Consider the following 11,998-nt stretch of genomic DNA (forward strand, 5'->3'; position numbering starts at 1 on the left):
AAGTAACTGTAATTGTTCAGAAAAGCAACTTTTCCTAAATCCAAATACAATAATGAATTATTCCATTACGATAGTTAAAAAGGAAGATTGGCGACAAAAGCATTCTTGAATCCATTACGCTCTTAGCACATTATAAAACATCCAAAAACAGTGCGCGTTACGACTCCAGCTATAATCTGTTAAACAGCATCTGCACTACATCAAAATACACACTAATTACATAAACTGATGAATTCTGTATGAAACATTGCCAGTTCGTACAAATAAACAGTAGGAAATGATTCTTGGAATTGCACAATCTTTTGTACAAAGGAGAAAACACGAGTGCCCCAAGCCAAGATATATTATTAACCTTCGGGCCCAGTACCACTATTTATACATCGTGAAACAATTGCGGAACTCTTTCATTGGAAATAGTTTCGTCTCGGCCTTTGTAAATTGATGAGCATAAATATTCCACGATGTCCGCAAGGCATTTGACGGCAAACGTCACCGACATGATGGATCTATATCACGCTCTATACTGAATTTATGTATAATGTGTTTTTCGATTATTTTGTAATGCCATTGCTTTATTTACCGCTCAACAGTCATAGATAATATTAGACCCATAAAAATTTACCGTAACTTTTCCTACTTTCAACTTTGACATTGGCAAAATCATCGTATGCCATCGATGGAGCCACAATCTAAAAATTGAATTGAATTGAATATCACGCTCATATCAAAACGAGTTCCCAATGGCTTTTTTATCACATTTTCCACATAAAGTAATTGTTTCGAAACCATATAAAGTAAACAAAGCGTGAAATTTACTCGGCACGTATAAATCAAAAACTTGGTCAAGCCAGTCCTCGTTTAATGTTAAAAGTGAATTAAAAATGTTCACGGAACACAGAACAATGGTAAAGTTTGTGCATTTAAATATATTCATTGTTTTTAGTTCATTTCCATTTATATTAGCGGACACTAAACAAAATAACTCAACAGCTGTGGATATCGATCTGGGACTTACCGACGGAGAAGAATTTGTTAAAAAAATCGTTCGCGGAGACAGTGAGTATATTATTAACAAACGTGTCTGTAAGGGCCAGCGCACATCGACGTTTGCTCCGATATATAAATAATAAAAATAAATATTATATTTAGTGGAAGGTAATAAATTTTTTTAGACAGGTACTCCATGCGTTACTCCTGAAGAACTGCGAGTTCATTGCCAACCTTTAAGGAGGAGATATGGGAACTAAAATTGAAGCGACCGCAGGCATTACCAAATACATTATTGTAGTTATGACTTCACGCTCATTACACAAAATTTTTGGAGGTGACCCACTATTCACGCAAACACTTTTTTTACTAAAAGATTCTGCCGTCTTCAAATGCCGTATTACGTAGTGTGCGCTTACCCTTACCGAGTACATCTGATCAATATAAACTATGGAAGACCGCGCGATCTAATGCTTTATAATTAATTATCCCTCGCTCCCTTCTTACAAACTTTATTGTCAATCTTAACCTAAATACATTAATTATTCAAAAGCAGGTGGTTTAGCGGCAATCAACTTTATTTTATTTTTTTAACCGATATTGAATAAATTATCCCAATTACTTTTTCCAGAAATCGTAAGAATTTACCAATCAGAACAAAGTTTTTTAACGTTTTAAAATGAGTATTTTATTTTGTTCATTCTCAGAATCAATGGGAAGATTAAGATTGGGATCATTTATTGAAAATGGTCGTGGGTCGGTTTCCGGTGTATAAGATAACGATTGGGTAGCTACCATCGTAATATCTATTCTTAACACACAAGTGCTGTGGAATTATTAATTGGAAGGATATTGTTGACAGAGTTATCAGTAAGAATCATAAAACATTTAAGTTTGTTGGTGTGATCAAGGCGATACTTCGTAATGCAAAGTTCGAGTGGTGTGAGCTTTGAAGGATTACTTTTCATCGATCGAGCGGGCTGCTAGTTTCTTACTAACAACCCTGCCACAGCAAAGTGACTTCTCTGTCATGTACAAATTAATAATAATGTTCTGTGACACACGGTGGGAGAAGAATGATAAGGAAGTCCAGATCCTTAGCTATTTGATTATAGCTTATCAGTTTTCGGTGAACTTCTCAGACAGAAACAATCGCTCTACCAAATTGCAGCCCTAGAAAGTTGTAGAATAACGTTAAATCTGCAGCTATAATTATGCTGGCCTGTCTAACATCTTCTTCACTTCGACAACCCTATAGGAACGAGGAACTCAACAGCCAAACAATTTAATGGTCAATTACTTGTTTTAGAGGTCACCCCGAGGCCAAAGTACTTGATATTCACGGCACCTTACAGATTATGTGAAGGTGGTTGCAAAGATAACAGTAACTTCGCTATGGCGTTTCCTCTGTACATTGGCATGAAGGGTAGGCAGAGTTACAAGAGTTTGTATCCTAGAGACTTTAGCAAAGTACATTATATGAGACCTAATGCACCGTTTAAACGAAAGACGACGAAATATCCCTTCACCCTTTGCGCGACTAACAAAGATACAGAAAAATCTATGTCAGAAACAGATGCAACAAGCACTAGATGCCCTGAAGTAGTTCCTAGAAACTGTAGAAAGAAAGTTACACCGCCGGCCCGAGACTAAGAAAATTTTAGATTTAGTTTAACGAAGTCATACAAAGGTATATTTCCTTATAAAAGAAATATTATATTCTGGCGTGAAAAATGGAATCATAACTATATTAGTCATTGCTTTTTAACAATATCTATATTGTGATTTTATATAACTTAATATTTATGTTACAATAAAAACCTGAACATAATCCATTATTTTAATCATTTAATATGTTATATCTAAAATGCTTCTGATCTCATTAAAAGCCTGTAACACTCAATATTTTCTTTTTATTGAAATAATAATCAAAATTGAAGCAGTTCCAGAGATTCATTTAACCAAAAGCTACGTTCATTTTTCGTTTCATTAAAATAAATCCTGCTTTGCAACGAATAGTTTATAACCGACTACCACACCGATGTGTAGATCGATGCACGTAGACGCGTAGGCAAATATTAATTGCATTTCCCGGCTTAAACTGAAATCTATGGGGACAGATAGAGTAAACATTGAAAATATCCAAATATTACCTACGTGGATTTAATAACGCTAACTGTGGTCGGTAACTAGTTTTGTTTACTGTCCCAATATCAGGATGGCTCACAGAATACACAGAATACTAATAATATCAGCCCTGTATTACATACTGTCCCACTGTTGGGCACGGGCCTTACTGATTACTGAGAGGTAATAGACCTTAGTCCACCACACTGGCCTAGTGCGGGTGGGTAGACTTCACACACCCTCGAAGAATCTTAACAGAGAATTTCTCAGGAATGCAGATTTCCTCACGATGTTTTCCTTTACCGTTAAAGCAAGCGATGATTCACAAAGAATACACATATTTTTTTTAGAAAAGTCAGAGGTGTGTGCCCTTGGGATTTGAACCTGCGGACATTCGTCTCGGTAGTCCGTTCCAACCAACTAGGCTATCGCGGCTTTTTTTATACAGGATTCTAAGCGTATTCTAAAAGGCAATTTATAATACGAATACCCTTTGCATTACAAAGCATTGCGTGGCCTAATGTGTATTGTTGATTTGATAATGACTACAATGTTAATAGTCATATAGAAAGATATTACTGAGTCGTACACCTGTTTCAAATTAAACTCAGTTACCTCCCTAAATGATATGTCATTAGTGAATGAGTAATTCAAATGACATAAAATTATAACATATAATATATACGTTGTCGAGATACTAAGGTTACGTCAGTAATTAAACTACATTTTAGGTGTAAAACACTGTTATATATTTTTTTATTGCTTTGAATTATGAGACGAGCTTGCCGTACACCAGATGATAAGCGATACGAACGCCCATAAACAATAGAAACACCATCCAACACCTTTAATTACAAAGTATTGTTTTGTATTCCACTGCACTCGCCATCCTGAAATATGACATGTTAAAGCTATGTCCAGTATGTAAAGTTACACTGGCTACAATTTCCTTCAAACCAGAACACAACAGTGACTACACACGGCGCCAGAAATAGACATTGTGGTGGTACCTACCCAGGCGGACTTTCGTATATGAGAGACATACCACCAGTAGCATTAATGTTATGTTATATTAACTTTAATACCAAACAGTTAATGTAATAATCAAATTATTTCGTTAAATTGTGGCTACACGTCCAACGTACTGATTAATGCGACAATTAACGACATTAAACGGTTATATAGCACCAGCAGAAGATATAAATATAGGTTGTTAAGACCCTGTTTCGCGATATCGAGCGGAACATTTTTTTTTCTTTACGATCTGGGCTTCTTATCCACAGTCCCACCTCATCCCCAAACTGGTCCAATGTTACATAATATCTGATATAAGTCGTTTCTAAATTCGCTTCACAGGTCGGGCACTACAATACATTTTATTTTCTATATTTTCCCTCCCATCTCTAACCTCCGCCTTGACTTTGGAGTAAGAAAAACAAAATTAATCAATGCCGAAACATTTGGCGTCGCAATATGTTACATTTATAATAATAAGCCGCGCAAACAATAGCTGTCTTAGAAACAAAGCGAGCACTTCCCGCTAATAAATTATTAATATGACATAGAAGACCTTTTTGGCAGATGCTTTCGGTATTGTTGGCACTCCTTCAGGCTGTCCTGGCCAGCATGCCATGGGACGGTTGGTCCTGGGCCGTACCTCAGGCGCCGATCGAGTACTTCTTCAGAAGACATCAAGACATGCTGGTGAAGTCGCCCGATCTGCAATGCCAATGTCCGCCTAGCAAAGGTAAAGTATCTGGACTTGGTAGGGTATTTTTGAGATGGTCTCATGGTCTATTAGGCCATAGCATTATAATATTATCATCAACATATTGCAGATTTGATAGTATTCTTTGGTACGACACTGAACTGTACTAACAAATTCTTGTCTTTTTGAAATGTTAAAACTCTAATTAAAACTAATTTAAATATTTTATTGTAAAAAGAGTGCTGCAATATTTTTATTGTTTGCTTTTATTTTTAATAAATTTAATGTAACATTGGTCAAAAGGAATTATATAAAAAAATAAAGAGGGTTTAAAACTGACAGCCTAAACTTTGATACAAAAATGAGTGTAGTCTGAGGATTTTTTATTTCTTTTAGTGACGAGACTAGCTTGCCGTTGGCCTGATGGTGAGCGACACGAACACCCATAAACAATAGAAACACCATCCAATACCTTGAATTACAAAGTATTGTTTGGTATTCCACTGCGCTCGCCATCCTGAGACATGAGATGTTAAGTCTCATTATGTCCAGTAGTTACACGGGCTACAATGTCCTTCAAAGCGGAACACAATGACTACACACTGCTGCCTGGCGGCAAAAACAATAATTGCGGTGGTACCTACCCAGGCGGACTCTCACATATGAGAGACCTACCACCAGTGGATGTAGAAGCTTTAGTTATTGTTCCGAGATGTAGGACATGCCCAGTGACATCATATATGTCACTGTCCATATTTGTTTGCCACTGGCCTTCATAGATGCATAAGTTTTATTTCTGAAATATTTTTTGAATTAAAACAATACATCAACATCAAATAGTCCTAACAATGCCACCAATGTTCTGAACAAAAAAATACAACCATTTCAACACTAACTTCTTAGAGTTCGGGATTCTGCTTTTATGAAACCAACTTCCATTTTTGTTCGATAAATTCATATAGTTTTCGTAATTAAACAGTTTACTTTTTGTTAATTTAACAGATTTATAATATACACATATATTATAATTCTGTTTGCTTAAATAAATTGTCATAACAGATGTGACGCCGTAAGACGCTGTTTGTTGGATTCCAACACGTTCCGTTATACATTACTTTTAATTCGAAGTTATTGTTAAAATCAATACGCTCTGTGTGTCCTAGGGAATAGCAATTGGTCTTTTGGGTTCTAATTAACTGTTTAACGAGCTTGTACAAGCTTTTGAGCAGGTTCTCTCATGAAAATGTAAATATAAATCTCAATGAAACTTGGATGTTTTTAAATTTCAATAGCCACAAAACTCACGAATCATTCAAGGTAAGGTCAATATGCATAGGGAATCATTTGTAGCTTGTATAATTTAAGTTATGTTTTAAGCTTTTTCCATAAGGTTCGGTAACTGAAGACTTAATAAAGCGTCGGTAATTCACATTAATTATGAATGGGAAGGCGGTAGGAATCGGATTATTTGGTCTTCGCCACTGGTAGCTAAACCAAAGTGTTGTTAGTTTTGTAGAAAACGTATTTTTTCGCTCCCTAGGCTACTAAGGGCACCATATTTTCGGCCAACTCCGGTCGGTAAACACATACTCTACGCCACTGAAATTCGAATTGGTAGACTATTTTATTATACCAATTACATATATAGTATGAGAGCGAATAAATAAGCACTCCAAGTAACAGTCAGTAGTGTTCCTAGAAATACTATATACTTACTCATTTATATAAAACTACAACTAAAACATTAAACGCAAATGCAACAGAAATTAATTTAAATTCGAAATTCCAGCTCCACACAAATGTACATGTCCATCCATTTGTTAAACATTAAAAAAGTTTGCGCTGCAAGTATTTAATACTTCATATGTGAAGCTCATGCTAACCGCAGACTTCATCCATATTGAAAGCCTTTGTACCGAATAAAGGCGAACGCAGACGGCTGTTTTTTGTCGGTGATTGATTTAATGTCGACTTAACACCGATATTAGCCTAAATCTGCTCGTAAAAGGCAGTCATATTTAAATGCTACATTTTTTTTAATATATAATTTGGTGCCAGTTGTGCGCCCTTAAATCAAATTAAAATAAAGTATTGCCCACATCATTCGGGGGAAGAATAGATTTCTAGAATTTTATGAGAGTTGTTAATGCCTGTTGCGTCGCCAATTCCTAACAAACTTACACATTTGTTTGTAATCTTAGTGTATCATATTCGATAATTCGGGCATTATTCCAATCCAGAGCAGCCAACTCAGATCAAAACATAAACAAATGACATATTTAATATAAATTGTTTCATACCAAAGTAACAAACTAAAACTTTAACATGATATCTACATGTATTAGAAACTATGAACTATTTTTAATCATTCAGAAACGTTCTAATTCTACATTCTAGACGTACGGTTCGGCTTTGTTTAAACTTCTACCTTCCCTTCAAATGGTGTAAACTGCACCAAACATTAAAACGGTATGTATTAATATTCCTGCTTCCACTTATTTGTATTTTATGCGTCGAGTTTCTCATTGGCTGAATGTTAGTCATGCTTTTACGTGATACTAGTTCGCTTTGCAGTTTTTAACTATTTTGGACTTACTTATCAATTTATTTTTAGTTTGATACATATACCATTGTTTTGCCGCTTGGACTGTAATACCAGTGCAACCGGTTTCAGCATTCTAATCCACCCCAGTGGTGGTAGCTATATTGTTATTCTCCGCGAAAAAAGTGTTGTGTCATTATGGAGTGAATCGACAATTCACACAAGTTTTTATTAATGACCTCGTTTATCAGTCAGATATATATTATAATAAAATATTAAATATTCCATTTTAAATAATAGTGACACGTGAATTAAATTACAGATAACAAAACTTTTTGGTCCACTTGGTATTCCAAAAAACATACAGTAATATTAAAATGATTTGCCCCATTGAAGATGCAAAACATTGATTAACTTAATCGACGTTTAGAAATGTTTATTCCCATGATGTTTGCCAAAGATGTTTAGATGTACATTATGATTTCAACAGCATATTACCGCGCCGTTGGCACTCGAATGTATTTCATAAACGATGTCGATTGATGAATCACTGCAAGGTGATGACAGAACTTTCTTTTATTTGTCTGTTTTCATTATTTACTAGTGTGTGCTCGTTTTGCCTGAGTGATTTTTTTTCGAAACACTTACTAAGTGCTCATTTTTCTAGAATAATAAGTAGTGAATATCCAAATCCTGGACACAGTCTGTATATTTAATTTTGGCATTTAATTCTAACAAACTTTTAAACATTTGCAGAAACTTTCATATTTCTAATATTTCCAGAATGCGTCGTTGAATATAAAATCAACGAGGACATGCCAGATTTTCTAAAAATTCAAGGTGTATTAAACGATGACAAACTTGAAGAACTAAAGAAGTATATTAAGGATGCGCAAAGAAGTACAACAGAAGCACCAAAGATAGGAAACATAAGAAGTAGGAGGCAGAATGATGACCAGGAGTGCTGTTGTCCTCCCAGAAGCATGTTGATGCCTACGTTTATTACTAATAAGAAATTTGACGAAGTAACAGATCGGCTGAAGAAAAAACTGCTTTCGGATAAATAAATATTTTTTATTCGTATAATATTTTTACTACCTGAGGGAATAATTTTGCTGCCCTTGGTAGCGTAGTTGCATCGTGGTTCGTACAACCAGCACTGTGAGGTCTTGGGTTCGAATCCCAGGTCAGGAAAATTGATATTGGTTTTTTCACTATCAGCCTAGAATCTGGACTTGTGCCCGATATAGCGATAAGCTCGCCCTCTATATATGTGTGTGTGTGTTTGTGGAAAATTTTGGATGATTTGAAGAGAACCACGAAGTAGTTAATATTCGGTGTCTAAGGTGCAGACGATCTAATTTTGATGCCGATAATGATTAAAGTGCATTATAATTAACAGTTGCTGTATAATTCGCAATAAGTTAACAGCATTTATGCAGACCCTTAAGCATAAAACATGCAGAAATGAATTACATCAAACCGGACAAAGAGTTAGCCGTACAATCTTATTAACAAACTATCACTTTAAATGCAAAAAATGATAATCGAACATCAATAATATGTTCTTGGGTCCCATATCATTCTTATTAACGTCGGTTTAATGTAACACCGTGACCTCACCTCGTTTGAGCCACATTCGAACACAAATGACCGGAACTACAAATCCAAACCCAGATAAGGTTATATATAGAATGTAACACCAAACCCAAAGTAAAATAAAATGTATTTTTGAACCTAGCTTAACAGTGGCAATAAAATGAGTGAATTGCGGTTTTTTATTACATTTCACTGTAAGGTAATAAATATAGCGCGTAACAGAGAATGTATTTGTCTTTTCTGCTCGTTTTGGCAAGTTTTCAATATTTTTCTTGCGAAAATTATAATCCAGCAAATATCAATGGAAGTTGTACATGTAAGTGTGAGATGAAATATATGATTATAAATGTTGTCATTCATTAAAACTATTTTATGCGATAGTAATGCGTTAATGTTTCTTTAAACGTAGCAATGACGCGATTCTGTATTTTAGCGCATTGACGCATTGGATTTAAAGTTGGCATGGTCAGTGACAGTATCTCGGTATTATTTCGAGAGTTTTTAAAAGAGGACAAAACAGTAAATTCTTATAGAATGCTCACGAATTGCCGGCGATCGTGTGTACAGAAATTACTGCAAATTTTAGTAATTATGGAATATAATACAGAAAGATTAGTTATAGTTACCATTTCTGAGTAAATAATGCAAGGAGTCCGATGGGTGAGAGGGCGCCCCAGAACCGGTCCCTGTAGCGCTCAATGGCGGAGGCCTATGTCCAGCAGTGGACGATTCCCGGCTGATGATGATGATGAAGATGATTTTAGAGCTTTTTCCAACACTTCAACGATCTAGGTAGTCAACTATTAACGTGCATCGGGTGAACAAATTTCTTTTATCGACACTATCGACTATTTATATGCAAGAAATAGAGACACCACGCTAACAACTACGAGCATTACTTACTTCACAGCTCGATACGGTCGAGAAGTCCTTCCTAAATACTTCGTGTAGTTATGTCGCCTGCATTCTAAAACCAGACTTCGAGAACCAAGTTTGAAAAGTATAAGTTCCACTAAAAGGAATTATTCATCAAATACTTATAACCGGGATGCTTCTATAAATCCGTTTACGAATGCTTCCGTGTAAGTATTTGCGTCCACGAAATAATATAAGTGATAGTAAAACATTTTATATGCAAAATTTATAGATTTACATTGAAATTCTGATAACATAAACATCTACGGCGATTGTTTGTGCAAAATGATATATACAATAAAAGGTAATTTGGAAGTATCTGGGTTTTACTCCTGAGTCAACTAAAATGGGGAGCCCTATATACAACAGTACCTGCCGATACATTAATATGACAATTAGATGACGGAAAACAAAAGCAAACCTATTATTTGCATTACACCACCATTCAAATAAATGATGATAATTAGAGATAATAATTTAGAGATTACGCCTAAAACAAAAAATTTAATCTTTTAAAAGAATCTGAATTACATATTTTTTTTGTATTGAGCCATTTATTTAAATGGTAACTCGGTAATGCAAGTCACGGTTGTAAACAAAAACTTTAAACCCGCATCACCTGACTGCTTTTCGTAACTCTATAAAGTTTGCCTGCTATGCAATCCTAACACATAAATCCAAACACAACAGACTAAACAATTCACTTGAATTTCTGAAACGTTCCAGATGCAAGTTTAGCTCACATATTTGTTTCAGACAGCGCCGAACGCGGCCCACTCATCATCTTACCTGTCATCATAAAATTATTAAGATATCCGAAGCTCACAACAGAGAATATAGAAATGCATGATATTAAATAGTTATAACATTGTTTTATTCAATTACAATAGTAAATATGATACTCAAAAATAAAACTTTTTAAATGAGACAATTATCTTTCAACTCGGACAGACTGCCTTGTTTTTGAACAGATGAAAAAACAAGGCAGTCTGTATCTTAAATTGCAATGCGTGTTGTATATTTATTTTCGATAAGTCAAAGGTCTATTTTTTTTGTTTAATAGTATGACGGACCTCACCTGTCTTGTTCCCCCTAAAACATAGTATAAACATTAAACATGCATTAGTTACAAAGTGCATGTTTGCAGCGATCATGACCTTGAAGAATTTGATATTAAGGATCTGCTTCACAACTTCTGACTAAATTATTCTAGTTACATAAATTTATAAGCAACCCAAATGCAAAAGTTACGTTCTAATCTATACTCGCAAAATAAATGGTAATAAAATAAGTACTACCTACGAGAACCGTCGAATGAATTTATTTGGAACTTATGAAACCGGCCCTAAGTGTCGTAACATAGGAATTAGCTTCGATGTCCTTGAAACTGGCTAATGCTGTGTTTGGCGACAGTAACATTATTCTACCAGTAACCAAAACAATAATAATACATGGTTTGTATTTAAAATAAAATAATCTACCAAATATGAAACATGTTGTAGATTTAATAAATGTTTACTAGATCACCACTCCTGATCGCGCGTTTTCTTCATAATGCGACAGTGTTAGACCTTAATCCATTAAGCTGGCCGAGTGTGGGTTGGCAGACTTCACATACCATCGAAATACTTAGGAAAATTCTCAGATACGTAGGTCTCCCCGCAATGTTTTCCTCCACTGATACATCAAACAATAATGAATAAACAATACGTGTTTGAAAAGTCAGAAGTATGTGCTTACACTAGAGTAAACTCATGCTTGGTTTTGCGAATAGCTAAGCACCACAGCTCGCCGAGCTCATTGCTGTCTGATTAAAAAATGTGAAAGATTCAAAACTTACAACAACACAGTTCCTTATCTAGAATAAATAATAAAGGAATAAGTATCAGAAATTAATAGTACCAAATCACCATATTTGAACAGGTCTTCGTCTCAGCAGTCCGTTCCATTCTCAATTAGACTATTATGCAAGAAACTCAGCAAGAAACAACGTTAAAATAATATATATCATTATAAAACTAGCTGTAAAACCAAAAAAAAACCGGACGGATACAAACGACAAAAATATTTACTTTTTATGAACTTCGCAAACGATTCTCGATCCAATTGCATAACTGAAC

At 35.0% G+C, this 11,998-nt stretch overlaps 1 protein-coding gene across 2 annotated transcripts; it reads left to right on the top strand.

The window, feature by feature from the left end:
* The first annotated feature begins 661 nt into the window (after positions 1–661).
* On the top strand, positions 662–8,977 carry LOC115448531. Of its 2 annotated transcripts, XM_030175982.2 has the most exons (4): positions 662–905; positions 991–1,056; positions 4,696–4,861; positions 8,148–8,977. In XM_030175982.2, the coding sequence occupies exons 1-4, from the start codon at positions 882–884 to the stop codon at positions 8,429–8,431; spliced, it is 540 nt and encodes a 179-aa protein (XP_030031842.1). In that variant the 5' UTR covers positions 662–881; the 3' UTR covers positions 8,432–8,977. The 2 variants fall into 2 exon arrangements, with proteins under 2 accessions (XP_030031842.1, XP_030031844.1); XM_030175984.2 differs by lacking the exon at positions 991–1,056 and having other exon boundaries at positions 664–905; positions 8,148–8,973.
* Positions 8,978–11,998: the final 3,021 nt, after the last annotated feature.

The sequence above is a fragment of the Manduca sexta genome, chromosome 27, assembly GCF_014839805.1.
Source record: "Manduca sexta isolate Smith_Timp_Sample1 chromosome 27, JHU_Msex_v1.0, whole genome shotgun sequence".
Classification (NCBI taxonomy): domain Eukaryota; kingdom Metazoa; phylum Arthropoda; class Insecta; order Lepidoptera; family Sphingidae; genus Manduca; species Manduca sexta.